At 38.2% G+C, this 21008-nt stretch overlaps 1 protein-coding gene across 1 annotated transcript; it reads left to right on the forward strand.

The window, feature by feature from the left end:
- Positions 1–11927: 11927 nt before the first annotated feature.
- LOC112011177 (uncharacterized) lies at positions 11928–12497 on the forward strand. Its single transcript, XM_024043555.1, has one exon. The coding sequence runs from the start codon at positions 11928–11930 to the stop codon at positions 12495–12497; it is 570 nt and encodes a 189-aa protein (XP_023899323.1).
- Positions 12498–21008: the final 8511 nt, after the last annotated feature.

Genomic DNA, 21008 nt, shown 5'->3' on the forward strand with positions numbered 1-21008 from the left:
AAAAAAAAAAAAAAAAAAAAAAAAAAAAAACACACACACACACACACACACAAACCCTTAAGAAAACCGTAAGGGAGAAAATAACTCGTAATAACAAGAGAGAGGGCTCCTACGTGTGAGGAGGGGCTAGTTAAGCTTAGGCAGCTTTTCCCAAACTTTTCTTGAGCAAGTAGCGTGAAAGAGCAAATATGCCAATAATTCCCAATAGGTACCAGGCTACTAGCTGATGGTATAGAGTCAATGATGGGCAACTGTAAACAATGATAAATGATTAACATAAAGAAAGTTTAGATAATCTTTCAACGTGATTCGGATTAAGGAAATTTTAACCAACCACACATTTGTTTTTGAGATATTTGACCAAGTGTTTGCTTCGTGCTGAAAATTCTTTGATTATCTAGCGGAGAAGCTGGGTTGATTTGAACATTTTTGCTACAATCTTCATGCTACCTCACGTTTGAAAAAGTAAAACAATTGTTTCTTTCTTTCTCTAGAAGCACTTTTTTTTTTTTCTTTTTTTTGAGGAAAACAATAGTTTGTTTCTCTAGAAGTACATGAAAATTGAAATTTTAACTGAAAACACCGAGGGTAAATTATTTGTATACCACAAGAAACTTGCGGAACCTATTTTCCACATATGGAAGAATATGATATTGATTCTCCAAAAGCAAAAAACAATATGATATTTTTCACTTATAGAACAATATGAAATTTGATGCTGGTTCTAGAAACTAACCATAGAACAATAAAGTGAATATAAACAATTTTTTAATTAAAAAAATATTTTCTATACTATTTATAATAGCTCGTGTTCGTTTAGGGAAATTTTTTTTTTTTTTGGGGTACTTTTATTTAACAAATAAGTCAACAGGTTTACTCAATACATTTTGGAGCTTAAGGAAATAAATTTTAATAAATTTTTTAATATTTAAATGTTACATTAAATGTTAACAATATAAAGTGAGAGAAAGACTGAATAGTCTATATATTGATATGTATAAAACAATGTACAAAAGAGAGCCTTATATAGGTTAGGCATGTGTACAGTACAAGTAATATGAGTGTAGTACAAGTAAGGTATATTGGGCTAAGCCCAATGGGCTAATCTAGCCTAACCTATACACTAACATCCCCCCTCAAACTCAAGGTGGCAAGGAGGAAGCCAATTGGAGTTTGGATATAAGATCCTGAAGACGACCAGGCGGGTGAGACTTGGTGAAGATATCAGCAGGCTGGTCAGCAGAGGAGATGGACAACAACTTGAGATTGCCCTTTTTAAGATGCTGGTGAGTGATGTGGCAATCGATCTCAATGTGCTTGGTGTGTTCGTGGAAGACATCATTATGAGCAATGTAGATAGCACTACGATTGTCACAATAAAGAGGAGTAGCAGTGGGTATGCAGCAATGGGAGGCTATGGAGATGGTGTAGCCAATACATGATCAGATGATGACATATGATGAGTAGGCCGATAGTTCTCCTCAGAAATGAGCTCCTTGACTGTAGTATCAAGAGAAGGAGTAGGAGACCGGCTAAGCAGAGAAGTCCTAGTAGGCTCAAAATCCTCACGTAAACCCATCATAAAGTGCATAAATTTACTGCAATCATGATATTTGACAAATAGCTCAATGTCCTTAGAACACACTAGTGGAGGATCTGCAGCAGAGAGTTGTTCCCACATAATGGAAGTCTCAGAATAAAAATCAGAAATAGACTAACCTGGCTCTTGGCGCATTTGATAGAGTTTTGATTCAATGTGGAACTCCAAGCTTGAATCATTTGTACAATTATAATGATTGGCCAAAAATTCCAAGCAGACTCAGCAGTTTCAAGACGAGGAAGAAGATTATGAATAGAGGGAATAGACATATTGATAAACCAAGATAAGATCTTACTCTGAATACTCTCCCATTCTTCTAGGGGTTCTTCATAATCATCAACAGTCTTGGAGGCATCTTCAGCAGCTGTGGCTTTGGACTCAAGGTTTGGTACTGGCTTAGGAATTGAACCAGTCACATATCTCCACAATTTACGACCCGTAAGAAAGACAGCCATATTCTGAGACCATGCATGATAGCTAGTAGGACCATCCAACATAATGGTGATAGGATGAATGATATCTCATTCGTTTTGTTGAGTCATAATGAAGAAACTGACCAAAAAGTAGGATTTAGAGACCTCAAATAAAGAAACGGAGCCCAAAATCGGAATCTTCGTGAAAGACTGAGCAAGACAGGCCCTGTTGAAAAATTTTGACTTTGGTCAAAGTCAATGGTCAACGATATGGTCAACGGTCAATAGCTCAGTCAATGGTCAACAGCTAGATGCTGACGTATGCTAACATGGGATGCTGACGTGTCTGTGTGACGTCACTCTAGGGCTGAAGTGGTAGGATGTAATTCGGGCAGGCGCGTGGAAGTGCGTGACGGAGATGATCGACGCGTGAGGCGCTTATGAAATGAAGACGGCGCGTGAAGGCGCGTGCAGGAGCGTGGTGGCGCGTGGAGGCGCATGCTCACGAGGAAGAAACTTTAGCCGGTGCGTGGGAGCGCATGAGAGATGGTTTCTGGCTGTTCTTGGTTGGGTTTTGCTTAATTGTTAGATTTGTCAATGTGTGCCTTGACTTTAGCAGTTCGATCAACAAATTGACGAAATTCGAGTGTTCTAAGGTTGTAGGCGTGATGGTGGTGACTCGCTTCTGACAATGACTACTGGACAAAGGCGAGGGCAGCGGAAGAATGCCAGAGATGTCCACAGGAACCAAAAAAATCAGAGGAAAGGATCTGATACCATGTTAACAATATAAAGTGAGAGAAAGACTGAATAGTCTATATATTGATGTGTATAAAACAATGTACAAAAGAGAGCCTTATATAGGCTAAGTATGTGTACAGTACAAGTAATATAAGTGTAGTACAAGTAAGGTATACTGGGCTAAGCCCAATGGGCTAATCTAGCCTAATCTATATACTAACATAATCTATTCAACTTAACCATTCTACTTGATTTTTAAGAGAAAATTGCTAATATATTTTTGTATTTGGTTTATTAATATCTATTTTACAAGTTGTTATGAAATTTGATTGTCAATGATTATTTTTATTTGACACATTCATAACAATTTTTTCTTTTGTGAAATACTTTAGAGTTTTAATTGTGTTGAATTTCTATTAACTCAATATTTTTTAACCTTCTTAATTAAAAATGGGAAAAGAATGCAAAACCCACATATGTTTTCTTCTTTAAAAAAAAAAGTATTTATCATTCTACAATTTTTGCATTTTTTAAAACAATTTTGAGAACTTTTGTTTCTTTAATGGGGCCTTAAAACCTTCCTTAATGAACAAATAGGGACAAGTGGGGGCCTAAGATGCCTAGGCCTTGAACCAGTACTGTGAGTTAAGTCCAAGCCTAAGTTTTGACTCAACTATTAATTGAGTCAAACTCAAATATATTAATGTAAAACTCGACATTTTAAGGGAACATTATTTAATTTATTGTATTTTACATAAATAAGTTCAATTTTTCAAAACCACCCTCTTTAATTTAAATTTTAGTGAAAGATGGATATTGAATTTTTAATTAAAGTAAATGGTATGTTAAGAAATTTATTTATTGACATTTCAAAGTGGGCTTCATTTTGAGACATCTCAAAATAAAATAAAGGCCTAACCACCCACTTATGACTAATGATACTGGACCGCTCATTGCACTAACTACAAAAACAATCATAACACCCCACTAATCAGAGTGCTATAAATATGAGAGGTGAGAGGAAGCTGGGGTTGGTTGAAAAAAAAGGGGGAGAAAAAGAAAGAAAGAGAGAGATGTTAAGGACATATTTTATGTAGTTGGCTAATCCTTTGACAAAACGCACTTTACTTGTATTTGGGTAGATCTAAGTTGTGTTTAATACTTGAAGAAACATGTTGTTCAAGTCTAGTATTATTTTTTTTTTTTTTTTTTTTTTGAAGCTATAAAAAATACAAGGTTGGTTAATCTAATTTTTATAAATTCATAAGTGAAAATCATATTATCTAATTTATTTAAATAATATATATAATTTCAAATATAATTTTGTTATTGATTATTAACATATATTTTTAAATGGCTAAAAATTTTAGTTACGGTATTTATTTTATATAAGAGAAAAAAATAAAATTAATTAATCAGTTCATTAACATATTCGAGCTTCTATGGTTATAACTAGGTAAGGAAGCCATACTGTTCTCCTCCTCCTTATCATTTTTAATTTATCAAAAAGAAATATGCATTTGTTCACCAAAAAATGAATAAGGCTTAACAGATAATATTTTAGTGATGGGCTTGAACTCAGCTAATGTTTCAAGTAAAATAAATAAAATTATGAGTTTGTAATGCTAAGTTTGGCTTGGCTTAGCTTGTTTACATGCAAACAGTAGTTTGTAAAACTTCCCACATAAAATTTAAAAAAAAAAAAAATGTGTGAGAGAATTTGTTAAGAAGGTCAAATCAACTGTGGTTTTTCCATACATGCCTTAAAAAAAAATTTATTCATAAAAGAGATTAAAATGTTAAGCTTGCATACTAGTGAAGGGCTTTGGCTAGGAATGCCAATTAACTTTTAAAGTTGATTCATTCAACAATATAGACTCTAAATTGGTCAAGCCAACATTGTTATTAATAGCTCCATTGGGTTCTGGATTATCTCAAGGTCAGCTTCTTCTTAGCTTGACTCCGTTACACAAGAAATAAAGAGAAACTTTCAGTTTAACCTATTTAAAGAGAGATTTGCTGCAAGTGGAAGGACAGTGGTTTCAAAAAGCTTTTTGTTGATTTTCAGTTACATAAAGATGTTCAGTTTAACCTAATTTTTAGTTACATAAAGCCTAAGGGGCTGTTTGGTAGACTTGTTTAAAAACTGATTCAAAACACATGTTTTAGTTTTTAAACAATATTACTCGCATTTCCACACATTTTTTAACTCACGTATTTCCACACATATTTTCAAACAACAAAACACATGTTTTCAAACATATGTACCAAACACCTCCTAAGGTTTCGCTTGTTTCAACTAAAAATGATTTCCTGATTGTAAAATATTTTTAAGTAAAAATATTATGATTGCAAAGAAAATATTTCAGGTGTTTAGTTATATTCTTAAAAATGCACTGGAAAACATTTTAAAGTGTTTGGTTTGTATGGAAAGAAATTCATCTTAACAAAATTTAAACCTGCAAGGAGTTGCCAAGGGTGGTTTGTGATTGCCGAGGTGATGGTTGCGATAGTTTAGGTGGGTGGGTGGGTTAGAGAGAGAGAGAGAGAGAGGTTTCTTGTGCCAATGGTCGTAGTAGAGGCGTCAATAATCGCAGTGGTGGCACCGATGGTCACGACTAGTTTATGGTCGTGATGGGTGGGGTAGGTAGGAGGAGAAAAAGAGAGTGATTGAGATATTTTTCAAACTTTTTTTTACAAAGAAGATATTAGATATTAAAAAAAAAAAAATAATTTACGCCTTAAAGGGAGTTATTTTACTGTCAGCTTGAAATTTTTTTCAAATTGACCATTATTTTCAGTTAGGCCAAACACCCAAAAATAGACAAAATATTTTCAGTCAAAACACAAAGCCTTAACACAAACAAAGAATTAAAAGGTGTCTTCACCATTTCTATAAGGTTGACCATTATTTTTAGTTGGATCAAACACCCGAAAATGGAGAAAAATTTTCAGTAAAAACAAACAAAGCCTTAAAGAATAAATACAAACAGAACATTGAAACTATCCCATGAAAAGGTTTAGAAGTTTCCTTATTTTTCCTCAAATGAAAATACAACTCTTTTTATTTTTCAAATGAAAAAAAAACAACTCTTTAATTGTGCATTTAGCTGCATATATTGAGACCCGCAATTTAGAGAACTTTCCCACAATTTATATATGGTACACAAACAAACAAACATTCTCTCAAATAATTATTTCACACATTAGATATATACATTCACCCTCTCACAACATATGGACTCCACATTGTGCGGGACACATGCTGTAAGAGGGAGAGTCCATATATTCCCTACATAAAATACCTTCTCTTCCCTCATGTAAATTCACATGAAATGCACGTGTGCCTAGTGCACACAAACACTGAAACATGTATGCACAACCCCACAATCAGAGAGAGATAGAGAGAGCAAACATAATCATTTTCATTGAATAAAAATATCATAACAAAGTGGGAAAAAAATAGAAATTTAAAAAGAAAAGGCATTAAGGACATTATTATACTAGGGGATTTATATTGAATGGGGTGCCAAACTTACACCCTCGGTGTAAGAAAAAAAATATATACAAAATTGGGATATCAAACTCTAATGGAACCCCCATCTTATCTCAATTCAAAGCCGTAGCCTAAAATTTTTCAGTTCTCTTTCTACTCTACAGTTATTTCTAGTATGGTTGTAAGTCTAGGTTTTTTGTATCTCCTAAGAAGCAAAGAAGAGTATACTACACTTACAGATGAGAGAGCCATACATGCACCAGCTGCCCATGGTGGTAACATGATCCCTAGAGAAGGATATAAAACCCCAGCAGCTATGGGGATTGCAACCACATTGTAGGCTATGGCAAACACATAATTCAATCGAATACGTGCAAAGGTCTTCCTTGAGAGATCAATGGCTGTGATTACATCTTCCAAGTTATTTCTTATACTCATGCATTTTATTCATAAAACATTGTGCTTTGAGGAGTTTTTGCATTAAAATGCTCAGTTTTTCAAAAGTTTGATTTTTCCATATTTTCAATTGATCGAACTTGTTGCTTGATCGATTGAAATTGCGATTAAAAATTTGGTTTGAATCTGCTTGGCTCAATTGTTGCTCGATTGATGCTAGATCAATCGAATATGTTTTTCAATCGATTGAACCTATTTTCAACCAATCGAAAATCGGTCAGAGAGTTTTTTTAAAACATGAGCTTTTCATGTGTTCTTCACTATTTCAAAAGTTTTCAAAAATCTTTTGTCTCTCTCTTCAACCGATCTAAATTCACTATCAATTTTTTTTCATTTTCCCTCAAATTTTTCTCAAGGTTTTTGTCGTCTAGCACCAGTAAGACCATTCTACCCTTTCTTTTTTAGTTTAATTTCATTTTTCATGCATTTTAAGGAAATTTTCGGACCTAATAGTTTTTGGGGTTTTTGATGTTTGAGATGTTTTCTTTCATAATTGATCAATGGGTTTTTGTTATTGGATGATGTAAACATGTTCCTTAGTTTAATTTGATCAATTTGGTGATTTGGGGAGAATTGAAAATCCTAGGGCTTGAAACTCACCGAATTTGGGGATTTTGTTCAATTGAGATTAATTTGATGAAATTGGCTTGTGCAATTGATTAATTATGTCATTATATACTGTTATCTAACTTATGTAATGATAAATTGATCAATTTGTTGGGATTATGAAATTGGGTTTTTCAAAGTTTGGGTTTTTGTTCTAAAACTCTATGTTCAAGCCAATTCTGTGTTTTTAAAGTATAATTGGACTATTCTCAATGCATTAGAGCATGCATCATGTGGTTATTCTGTTCATGCATCATATAGATTGTTCTTTTCTTTTCTTTTTTTTTTTTTCTTTTTTTTTTTTTTTTTTTTTTTTTTTTGTGCTTTAACCATGTATGATATAGTCTGCCCTTTGTTGTTGTTGTTGTTGTTGTTGTTTTTTTTTTTTTTTTTTTTTTTTTTTTTTTTTTTTTTTTTTTTTTTTAAACCCTTAGCATCATGGTTAGGAAGACTAGAGCCCATAGGACATCTACCTCCTCTTCTACTCCAGCTTTTGATAGTGAGAGGTTTCGTAATGAGAAAAACCAGGAGACCTATGAGAAGCTAAGCATTCTTAGGTCTGTGTGGGCTGAGAGAAAAGTTGTTTTAGATGAGCTTGACCAGAAAATTAGGAGGAATTTTGAGCGTAAGATTTGGTTACCTTTGATGGATATAGATCATCCTCCTCCAGTTACCTTGATTAAAGAGTTCTACTCAAACTTCTTTGTCCACTCCAATGATTCCAACACTCAATTTGTGAAGAGTTAGATACGGGGTGAAGAGTATGTCATTACTCTTTTGGTAGATGCCTTTGCTCTTGGGGTGCCTAAGGTACAACATCCTGTGTATCCTTATGATGAGAGCTCTCGACTTGATGACGTTATGTCATATCTCACCGGTACTTCCATTAGTGGGGTACTGATCCTCGGATTACCTATCATGAGTTGACTGAGATTCATTATTTGTTTTTCTAAATTTCTTGTCATTCCATCTGGCCTATTTCTCACTTCCACCATTCTTATCGAGAGATGTGCATTTTTGTATGCCCTTGTGACAGATGCTCCTATGAGTTTTCCTTATCTTTTCATTCGATCCTTTGTTGAGGTTCATAGGAGTAGTTTTACTGCACATGGTTTGTTTTTCCTTGTTTTTATTTATCGAATTTTATTACATTTAGGTTTAGATGAGTTCCCTGCTTCTAAGCCTGTACACATTATAACTCCTATAGGTGCCATCTTCCTTAGGCAAAGAGCTGCTCAGATGACAGCTAGCTCTAAACGCCCTAGAGTTAAGTCTTCTTCGGGTGTTGCACCTTCTCCTCCTCCTTCTTCAAGTGATCCCACTGCTGAGGAGTTTGTTGATCCAATTGCTGCTGCTACTTCTCCACCTTCTACTTCGGATGATTCTAGCATTAGTTGTATGTTGAACACTGTCATAACCATTCAGGCGGCTTATGGTCAGCTCTTAGTGGATGTGCTCACGGAGCTTCAGGCTTTGCCTGCAGATTTGGCGAGCTTTAAACGGTCACCTCCACCACCTCCTTTTGATGATGATTCTTGATTGCCCTTTGGCAATTCGTCACAAAAAGGGGGAGTACATATGGATGGAGATAAGGGGAGTTTTTTTTTTTTTTTTTTTTTGGAGTTTTAGATTATATCTAGGTGCTTCATCTTGTACTTATTTTTTGGCTCATGATGTATTTATTTTGATATCTTTATTTTTTATGAGTTGTATATGTTAGGGGGAGACATTATGTTGTTATTTCTATTTCTTATTTCACATTGTGCTACATTGACTATTGATTTATATTTAAGAGATTATTCATGATATATGTCTTTTATTTTATATTATGTGAAATCAAGAATTTACTTTTGTTTTACTTGTATTTTCCACACATGCGTTTATGTGTTTGTTGAGTGTTTCAATAATACACATGCTGTCTACAGTTGCAACTGATAGATAGTAATTAGGTTGGATTATTTTTGGTTGGGAAATTTTATTGTAATGGGCTGTTTTTTGTAACTTTGAGCATTTTGTTTTATTATGTGTTTTGTCATGGATTGCCAAAAGGGGAGTTTGTTAGGTTCTGAGGATTTAGGATATAAATGTTTTAGAAATTCAATATGTAATGTTGGCAAACTATGATCAAAATTTAGATTTTAGAATTAGGCTGCTCAAAGTATGTTTATTGTAAAGTTAGAATCGAGTAATTGCAGAAAATTACTAATCACTTTATGCAAGGCTCAATCGATCGAAAATTAGACTCAATCGATCAAAGCTCATGCAGATTGTTTTTCTGCAAAATTTTCCAACTCAAGCCCAAGCCCATATGACATGTAGGGTTTCATATTTAGCCTTTAGTATAAAAGGAAAAACCCTAACCATGTTTTATAGTTGTTGTTTATGCTGTGTGTATGAATCTCTTGTGAGATCTAGAGGTGTCTGCCTTCATACATACTTAGGGTTATTAAGATCAAGATTGATGTCAAGAGCTTGGTGATCGTTTTAGTTGCTGCATAAAGAGCTTAAAGAAAAACACAAGTGGGAATACTTGTGGTTGCTATGAATCCAAGAAAGAAGTAGTTCGAGAAATCAGAGCTGTCATGTGGTCGTGGTTATAAGTTTTCTACTTAAGGTAGCAATAGGATGTTAGTGGTCTAAGTCGCTATTGTAAAACTTCAATTCTTTCATAGTGAATCTGTTTTACCTTGTGGATAGCTAAGTTAAATCCTCTCCAGGTTTTTTACCGGCTTGGTTTTCCTATGTTATCATATCATTGTATTCTTTATTTTTCTCACCGTTTCAATGATATGATTTATTTGTGTTAACCTAGATCTAAATAATTTATCTAAGTTAATCACGCGGCTAAATAACTAGATTAATCTGTTTGTGTTTAAGGGGTCTAAAAACGTACAGTTTTTAATCTGAACCCTCAAATCTTATGTATTTATATATAGCATTAAAAAAATTTTAAAATTTCAAGGGACTATGGCAATCTTGGTGTGATATTAGGTACATGTCTATCAGTGTATTGTAACTAAGGGCAGCACCAAGTACTAATGAGAGTGGTCAGCCGACCACCCTGATTTTATTTATTTTTTTTTAATATACCTTATAAAATTTTGAGTTTTAAATTAATACCTTAGAAAAAAAAAGTTGACCACCCTAAAAAAAGAATTGTACACCCTTAATAACAATTGAACCCATTAAAAACAAAAGTCAGCCTCTCCAAAATTTTGGTCCATTGAATGTTGAACAAAATATTGCAAGAAATGCAATATTCACAATATTTTCGTAACAAATCCTAAATAGTATGTTGTTACGGGTAAACAAAAAAATAATTTCAATGATAAGTTTAAATTAGAACTGTACGGCCCCAAGATGTCCAGGTCCATTTAGGCCTCTAGTTCAAACATAGATGGTGTAGCCCATTGTTCCCATCCCCCTTTTTTTCCATGATCCCAACCTAGGCCCATGCTGAGTGTAGGCCCAGGTTCTGCCACTCGGTCTCTGCTCCGGGGGGAGGGGGGTCATTACTAGACAATATAGGAAGAGTAAACGTCCGAACACCCATCATGAACATGCTTGGCAATACTAGAAACATCACTGCCGGGCATAATCGCTGAAGTGGGAACCAAGTTCCAAAGCCATCTTCACCCCATCCCACTCCCACCTAACCACCCACTTATGACTAATGATACTGAACCGCTCACTGCACTAACTACAAAAACAATCATAACACCCCACTAATCAGAGTGCTATAAATATGAGAGGTGAGAGGAAGCTGGGGTTGGTTGAAAAAAGAGGGGGAGAAAAAGAAAGAAAGAGAGAGAGAGAGAGCAAGAAGGTGGCAATATAGAAAGAGAAAAGTGATCTCATTGAGTCTTGGTGCCGAGAACGACTCATAGTAGGAAATCCATACCCACTAAAGAAATAAGTTGTGAATCTGAAGTGAAGCCCAGTCCAGCAATCTCATTTCGGGTGCTCACAATTGGCGCCATCTGTAGGAATCTTCTACAAGGCAATGGTTCCACTGAGACTCGTGCAAGGGAAGATGTCTGGGAGATGTTCTGGACGTCATGCAGAAAGCGGCTCGATAGGATCTTCTCGGGGATCCTCTTGGCGAGAACGGAGGTAGAAAAGGCGTGAAGATTGGGCTTATGAGCAAGAGGAAGAACGGTCCGGCCTCGGAGAAGGGTCATATCAAACACAAAAAACAGTGTCTGGTGCTTTAGGGCATGGGCAGTTTGACGAGCGGGATGAGGAGCTTGAACGGCTGCGCAAGTTGGCAAGAGATTTGGAGCTGGAAGCGAGAAATGTGCGTCGCAGAAGGGATCAAGAAAACTGAGAAAGAAGGCTTGACGCCGAGGAACAAAGACATGGAACGGGATCAAATCAGTTAGGAACCCACCACCGAGAGCGCTTACATTCGAGGGAATCCCGTCGGTACCAAGACCGTTCGCGTTCACGGGAATCTCCCCGACGACGAAATCACTCGCGGTCGCGGGAACCTGCAGATCAAGGCTCGGACTCTCTAGAAGAGAAACGGCCCCACAATGCAGCTATGAATGCGATGAGCCGTGCACTGCGTAGGGCAGCTTGATCCCTGTTCACAACAGACATTGAGCGGGCACCAATGCCGGACAGATTCACGCGCCCACCTTTCAATTCACATGATGGGAAAACGGACCCGGTGGAGCACGTCAGCCACTATATACAAATGATGTCTTTACATACCCGCAATGATGCTCTGATGTGTAAGGTCTTTCCCTCCAGCCTTGGTCCCACGACTTTAAGATGGTTCAACGGGTTGCACAAGGGCTCCATCCACGATTTCGTAGAACTGATACAAGAGTTCGGAACCCGGTTCGTGACATCCAGCTGGGTGTCGCAACTGATAGATGCACTGCTATCTATGAAGATGAGGGCGAGGGAAACCCTTCGTAATTATGCTAGCCGATACTGGGAGCTTTACAACAAAATCGGCAGAGGAAACGAGAAGATTGCCGTGAGCACATTTAGAATAGGATTGCCCGAGGAGTCCGGGCTGAGGGAGTCATTGATTAAGAAGGCTCCTGAGGACATGAGGCAGCTAATGAGGCGTATTGAAGAATATAAACGACTGGAAGATGACCGGATGCAAAACAAAGGCAAGGCGCCGATGACAGATCACCCTCGACCGAATGGTTTTCAGTCAAGGACCTAGGGGAATTTGAGAAACCTAGAGCCAGAGGCGCCCATAGGGGAGGTAAATGTGATGTTTAAGGACCCAGTGCACAGGATCATAGATAAGTTTAAACATGAGCCGTACTTCAGATGGCCGAACAAGATGGGCGAAGACCCCTCCAGGAGGAATCAAAACTTGTACTGCACTTACCACAAAGATAAAGGCCACACTACTGAGCAATGCCGAGTATTAAGGGATCATCTCGGACAATTGGTCAAGGCTGGGTATTTAAAGGAGTTTGTGGTGGACCCGAGGGACCGAGGAACAGGGCAATGTACTGCGCAGAGAGGCAACTCCCTTCCACCTCCACTCGGAATAATCGAGGTCATCCACGCTACCCCGAGAAGCCTTACCCCGGCAGGGAGGAAAGGGGTATTAAATGTGGTCCCCGCAAAGGGAAGCTCGGATGTGCAACCAGCAGGAAAGAAGATGAAACTTACCCATGAACTCATCACTTTCAGCGACAATGACTTAGAGGGGATGGTTCAACCGCACGATGATGCTTTGGTAGTAACTGCCCAGAAAGGCGACTTTTTGGTAAAAAGGGTGATGGTAGAGCAGGCGAGTGGGGCTGATGTGATGTATCCAACTCTATTTTGGGGACTCAGATTGAAGTATGATACGCCATTGGTTAGGTTTGATGGCAAGATAGTAATACCTAAGGGACAAATCTCTCTGCCCGTGAATATGGAAGGCAAGGAGGTGGTAGTAACATTTTTAGTGGTAGCTTCTTTCTCTCCGTACACTGCGATACTGGGAAGACCGTGGATCCACGCGATGGGAGCTGTCCCATCCACCTTGCATGTGAAGTTAAAGTTTCCCACCGAACATGGTATTATTGTGGTAAAAGGGAGGTAGCATACGACTAGACAATGTTTAGTCGCTGTTGTTAACCACAAGAAGGAGAAAGTCGATCAGGGGGAGTATGCCGAGCAGAAGGACCCGCCACCGGGGGGGGCCCTTTATAGCAATTACAGGGTAACCGATGAAAGTAGAGGGGTGCTTGTGCTAAGGGAATGATGAAGGTAAGGGTACTTCTAGATGCTGACAGGTGTTTCCACATAGGGAAGGGCATGGACAGATAGGAAAGAGTAGAAATGTTGTTACTCCTGATACAAAACGTGGATGTGTTTGCATGGAGTCCATATGAAGTACTCGGGGTAGATTTGGAGTTCATTGTCCATAGACTTAGAGTTGAACCCTCGTTCCCTCCCAAGAAGCAGAAGCTGAGGAGGTCGGCTCGGGAACATGCTGAAGCAGTGAAAGCGAAAGTCTAGAAGTTGAAGGATGCTGGGGCGATAAGGGAAATTTTCTTCCCAGATTGGTTGGTGAACATCGTGGTAGTGAAGAAGAAGAACGGCAAGTGGATGGTTTGTGTGGACTTCACGAACCTCAACCGAGCATGCTCGAAAGACCTTTTTCCCATGCCAAAAATTGATCAGTTGGTCGATGCCACGTATGGGCACCCAAGGATGAGCTTTCTTGATGCTTTCCAAGGGTATCACCAGATTGCCCTTACGCCCGAAGACTAGGAAAAGACAGCATTCATCTCCCTAGAGGCCAATTATCATTACACGGTGATGCCCTTTGGATTAAAAAATGCCGGGGCCACGTACCAACGAATAATGACAAGAATATTCCGAGACAAGATAGGGCGTACGGTTGAAGTATACATTAACGACATGGTGGTGAAGAGCAAGCAGGTAGCACGGCACACGGAGGACCTTTAGGGGGTTTTTGAAGTTCTCTGATAGTATAAGTTACGTGTTAATGCCGAGAAGTGGGCGTTCGGCGTAGGGGCCAGGAAATTCCTGGGTTTTCTAATCACCAAATGGGGAATAGAGGCCAACCCCGATCAAATAGAAGCTGTGAAAAGACTGAAGCCATCGAGCAATCCAAAGGAAGTACAAGTGTTGACCGGGATGTTAGCCGCCCTTAATTGGTTCATCTCTAAATTTGCAGATCGCTGCCGACCATTCTACCAACTTTTGAAGAAATGGACTGGGTTTCAATGGAACGAAGAATGCGACAAAGCCTTTATGGATCTGAAGGACTATTTGGTGCAAGTGCCTATGCTATCGGCACCAGAGCTTGGAGAAGATCTATTCATGTACCTAGCGGTGTCCAAGCACACCGTGAGCGCCGTACTACTGAGGGACTGAGGAATCCAGCAACCTGTGTACTATATCAGCAAGACTCTAGTTGATGCCAAGACGAGATACTTACCTTTGGAGAAGCTTGTATTGGCCCTAATACACGCCACAAGAAAGCTACTGCACTATTTTCAAGCTCATATAGTGTACGTTTTGACTGAGTATTACTTACAGTCACTACTGAAGAGGCCAGATTTCATAGGCCGAATAGCCAAATGGGGGACCAGGCTTGGTTCTTTCGACATACGATAGAGACCTCGAAGCTCGGTGAAGGGCCAGATCCTTGCAGACTTCATCGCCAAATTCTCATCGAAATGGAGTGCGGAGGTTGTTTGCCATATGGAGGCTCTCCCGTGGAAGGTATATGTGGATGGGGCATCGAGTTCCACGGGGGCTGGTGTAGGAATCTTCATAATCACCTCGGAAAGGATACAACTGGAGCACTCATTTAGATTGGGCTTCAGAGCCTCCAATAACGAAGCAGAATACGAAAACTTGCTCGCCGGACTAAAGACCGTTTCGAGTTTAGGTGCTCGAGACTTAGAGGTATATTCGGACTCGCGGTTGGTGGTTAATCAGGTGCAGGGCAATTTTGAAGCCCGAGATCTCCGAATGAAAGCATACCTAGAACAGGTAAAGCAAGCTATAGCCGGCTTCAGCACAGTAAAGGTTATCCAATTGGCCCAAACGCAAAATAGGCACGCCGACTCCCTAGCCACGCTGGCATCATCAATGGCTGAAAAGATACCCTGGCTAATCAAAGTCGAGCTTGTTCCAAAACCGAGCCTTAGGCTAGTAAGCGATTCGAGAGTTGCAGGGATCGACATCATTGCAATCATAGCATTTGGGCTATGTTACATAGACCCCATTGTTGATTTTCTGGCAGAGGGCCGTCTCTCGGGTGACGAAAAGGAGGGCAACAAAATCCATAGAATGGCTCCTCGATATTAGCTATCAGAAGACCGGACGCTGTATAGGAGATCCTTCAGAGGGCCATACTTGCTGTGCTTACGACCCAAGAAGGTGAGCAAGCTCTTGGCTGAGCTTCATGAGGGATTGTGCGGCAACCATGTAAGAGGACGTTCATTGGCACACCGGGCAATGACTCAAGAGTTTTGGTGGCCTCAAATGCAGAAGGACGTCGCCGAGTATGTACTTAAATGCGAACAGTGCCAAAAGTATGCCCCCCTAATCCACCAGCCCACCGACCATCTGAACCCGATCAGTAGTCCATGGCCTTTTGCACAGTGGGGGCTGGATATCATTGGCCCATTTCCCCAGGCGACAGGTAATCGGAGATTCGTTCTGGTGGCTGTCGATTATTTTACCAAGTGGGGAGAAGCGGAAGCTTTGGATAATATACAAGACGTGGACGTAAAGAAATTTCTGTGTAAGAATATAGTCACAAGGATTATTTTACCATTAGCTTTGTCTCTAATGATTCTCATACCAAGGATTTGCTTTGCAGCTCCCAAATCCTTTATTGCAAACTATTTTGACAATTGCTTCTTCAGATTATTAATCTCCTCAATGCAAGACCCTGCAATAAGCATATCATCTACATACAATAGTAATATGATGTAAGAATTGTCAAAAAACTTAACATAGCAATAGTGATCAGTTTCACATCTCTTGAACCCAATTCTATGCATAAAACTGTCAAATTTCTTGTACCACTGTCTAGGAGCTTGTTTTAGGCCATACAAGCTCTTTCTCAGTTTGCATACTAGATTCTCTTGTCCCTGAACAATAAACTCTTCTGGCTGAATCATGTAAAGGTCTTCCTCCAAGTTATCATGAAGGAATGCCGTCTTCATATCTAACTGCTCAAGTTGTAAGTTTTCTGCAGCCACCATTCCCAGCACCAGTCTAATTGTTGACATCTTCATAACTGAAAAAAATATCTCTGTGTAGTCAATGCCATCCTTCTGCTGGAACCCTTTAACAACTAATCTGGCATTATAACGTTTGCTACCATCATGCCCGTTCTTTATTCTATATACCCACTTGTTATGCAAAGCCTTCTTTCCTACTAACAATTTAGTCAATTCCCATGTCTGATTCCCCAACAAGAAATCCATCTCATCCTTCATGGCCAACTCCCACTTGCTTGAATTTTCATCTTGCAAGACTTCATCATAACACTCTGGCTCATTACCATCAGTCAATAGAAGATAATTTAAAGCGGGTGAATAACGTTGTGAAGGTCTAATGTTCCTGGAAGATCTGCGGACTTTAGTTACAAGTGTACTTTGATCTACCTATGAATCTTCATTCTCCTTATCTTTTTCACTTCTTTTCTGGACAGTATTTTTAGTCAATCCATCTAAGTTGACAAACTCAGATTTCTTTTGATCAATCTCTGTAACATCTAACACTACAGTTGACTTGTCCTTGTACATAACATGTTCATTAAATATCACATTTCTACTTCTGATAATTTTCCTGTTTTGTTCATCCCAAAACCTTTAGCCAAATTTCACATCACCATAGCCAATGAAAAAACATATTTTAGACTTTGCATCAAGTTTACTACCAGCATCAGAATCAATATGAACATAAGAAATACAACCAAAAACTTTTAAATGTGAAAACTTTACCTCTATACCGCTCTAAACCTCCTCAGGAAGACTGAACTCCATGGGAACTGATGGCCATCGGTTTATCAGGTAGGCTGTAGTGCTAACAGCATCAGTCCAGAAAGTTTTTGGTAGTCCAACATGTAACTTCATACTCCTAGTACGCTCATTGAGAGTTCTGTTCATGCGCTCAGCCACACTATTCTGCTGTGGTGTCCCAGGAATGGTCTTTTCCATCCTAATTCCTTGTGCAGCACAATACTCACTGAACCTTCCATCTATGTACTCTCCTCCATTATCAGACCTCAAACATTTTAGTTTTAAACCTGTTTCTGTCTCAACCCTGGCCTTCCACTTCTTAAAAGTTTCAAATACATCAGATTTATTTTCCAAAAAATAAACTCATACCTTTCTGCTTAAGTCATCAATGAAAGTGATGTAGTACCTTGAACTTCCAAGGGATGCAACCGGAGAAGGCCCCCACAAATCAGTGTGTACTAACTCCAATTTTTCATCTTTCGGTGTTCTTCTAGTTTTCAAGAAGCTCACCTTTTTTTGCTTTCCTAAGATGCAACTTTCACACATGTCAAAATCAATGGACTTTAATTCTGGTAGTTTTCCTTTTGACAGCAACATCTTCATTCCTTTCTCACTCAGGTGACCAAGTCTACGGTGCCATAGGCTTGTATCAGTACTTGCATCAGCAATTGCAATTGTGCCTTTTGGACTTGAGGTCATATATAGAGTACCAGTCTTCTTTCCGCGAGCCAATACTCTAGCTCCCTTTGTAACCTTCCAAGTACCACCAACAAATAGTATTGCATGCCTTTCATCAACAAGTTGTCCAATAGAAATCAGATTCCTCCTCAGGTCAGGAATATGTTGAACCTTCTCCAGTAACCAAACAGATTCACTGGGCAACAATATCCGGACGTCTCCCATAATTGCAACATCCAAGGTTGAACCATCAGCCAAATACACCTTACCAAAATCACTTGCAGCATAATTCTGTATGATTTCTTAGTGTGGAGTGGTATGAAATGAAGCTCCTAAGTACAAATCCCAATCATCAAGTGGACTGTCTACTGCAAGAAGTAATGCATCTTGTACCTCTTCTGTTACAACATTAGCAGAATCATCTTCATTCTTCTTCTTAGGACTTTTGTATTGGTTCCTAAAGTGACATGTTTTCCCACAATTCTAGCATTGTACTTGTTAGCCTAATCTAGATTTACTTCTGTTCCGATTAGTATTTTTGGATTTTGATCTGCCCCGATTTGAATTTCTGTTATTACCTCTGCCTCTTGTCTCAAGGTTTAGGGCAGAACCAGATCCTGAGGTTTCACCTGCATCTCTTTTGCTCATCTTCATAGCCTCCTAATTGTTTGGCAAAGAAGCGAAGATGATCAGAGCATGAATCTCATCATCAAAATCAATTTCTACAGACGACAATTGATTTGTGATAGTGTTAAATTCGTTCAGATGTTGTGCTACTGATGCATTCTCTACCATCTTCAAATTGAACAGCTTCTTCATCAGATGCACCTTGGTATTTGCTGACGGCTTTTCACACATACCAGACAAAGCCTTTATCAGATCTACTGTGGTCTTCCCCTTTACAACATTGTGTGCAACAGACTTAGACAAAGTTAACCTGATAACTCCCAATACCTGTCTGTCAAGAAGAGCCTATTCATCAGCCTTTATTGCCTCAGGTTTTGTCCCCAAAAAAGGCAGGTGCAATTTCCTCCCATAGAGATAATCTTCAATCTGCATCCTCCAATACGCGAAGTCTGTGTTATCAAACTTTTCTATTCCAGACGCCTTTTCTACTTCCTCTACTATTGCTCCCACTCAAACCTAACCTGGCTCTGATACCAGTTGTTGGGAATTAAAACCGAAATTCCAACCTGTGAGAAAAAAAAAAAAGAAAAAAAAAGAAAAAAGAGAGAAAACACACGTCAAAGAAAACAATCATTTGCACAAAACAGTATTTACGTGGTTCAACAATTTGCCTATGTCCACGGAGTTGCAAGGATTTTACTATTATCAGGAAAAATACAAAGTGTGGCTACAATGTTTTTTTTCTCTCTCTAAAAACACAACAACAGTCACAAATCCTAATCACAAAAGCGGCTTTTATATCCTGCGCACAGGATTACAATGGGCTACAAAACGGGTCAAAAAATTTAAACATAAACTAGGCTTTACAAAGCCCAACACTTATGACTGGTGGCCTAGTGAGTACAATTTGAGGCCCACCCCCCTACATTATATATTCAATATTAAGAAATACAAATCAAATAGAAGTTATGAAATAGTTGTTTCCTAATACATCTTAGCTCTATCATTTATGATCTATCAAAAGTGGTATTTAACTTTTTCTTAAGTCCAAAAATCATCTATAATTGATTATGTGCTAAATTTCATAGCAATTTCTTTTTTAATGTACAAAATCAAATAGTCTTGTTTGAAAAGCATCTTCCACTAAAACCTACTTTTAATAGTAGAAATTGAAAGAGTAAGTATACATACATAAATATTCGATAATTTTTCAAAATTTGAAGTCGCACTTGTGTCAGCTGCCAAGTTCTAGTTTTTTGTGTTCTTTGGACCAACTATAAATTTTGGGATTGCTAATTAATTGTTTTTGTTAGGTTCTGAGGATTTAGGATCTAAATGTTTTAGAACATCAATATGTAATGTTAGCAAACCATGATCAAAACTTAGAGTTTAGAATTAGGTTGCTCAAAGTTTGTTTATTGTAAAGTTAGAATCAAATAATTGCAAAAAATTACTATTCACTTTTTGCAAGGCTCAATCAATCAAAAATTAGACTCGATCGATCGAAATTCGTGCAGATTATTTTTCTGCAAAATTTTCCAACTCAAGCCCAAGCTCATATGACGTGTAGGGTTTTATGTTTTGCCTTAAGTATAAAAGAAAAAACCCTAGCCACGTTTTATAGTTGTTGTTTATGCTATGTGTATGAATCTCTTATGAGATTTAAAGGTGTTTGCCTTTATACATACTTTGGGATATCAAGATTAATTTCGAGAGCTTGGTGATCATTTCAATTGCTGCATAAAGAGCTTAAAGAAAAACACAAATGGGAGTACTTGTGGTTGTTGTGAATCTAAGAAAGAAGTAGTCCGTGGACTCAGAACTATCATGTGGTTGTGGTAGTAAGTTTTCTGCTCGAGGTAGCAATAGGATATTAGTGGTCTAAGTCGCTTTTGTAAAACTTCAATTCTTTCATAGTGGATCTGTTTTATCTTGAGGATAGTTAGGTTAAATCCTCCCCAGAATTTTTACCGGTTTAATTTTCCTGGGTTATCATATTGTTGTGTTCTTTATTTTCCACATTGTTTCAATGATATGATTTATTTGTGTTAACCTAGATCTGAATAATTTACCTAAGTTAATTGCATGGCTAACTAACTAGGTTAATCTATTTGTGTTTAAGGGGTCTAAAAATGTATAAGTGGTATCAGAGCGGGTTAGCTCTAGTATTTAGATCCTTTGATCTAAGAGTTGATCCTTGACCCCTGTTGTCGTGGATACTTGGAAGTTCTTATTGCTAAAGTTTCAATTTGTCTATTTTTGGTTTATGTCTCTTATTGCTTTTGTTAAGCCTTAAGTATCTTGGTATAATTACATGTGATGATAATTATTTGTGTTATATTGCTTTAACCGCCTTAAAGACACGTGATTCTTATCTTTGGTATTTGGATAGTGGTTGTTCTAGGCATATGACA

This window comes from Quercus suber, unplaced genomic scaffold (genome assembly GCF_002906115.3).
Source record: "Quercus suber isolate HL8 unplaced genomic scaffold, Cork oak 2.0 scaffold_533, whole genome shotgun sequence".
NCBI classification, from domain to species: domain Eukaryota; kingdom Viridiplantae; phylum Streptophyta; class Magnoliopsida; order Fagales; family Fagaceae; genus Quercus; species Quercus suber.

What these genes read in the sequence shown, in the direction of transcription:
- LOC112011177 (XM_024043555.1), top strand. Translation starts at nt 11,928, where the DNA reads ATGCCGGACAGATTCACGCGCCCACCTTTCAATTCACATGATGGGAAA.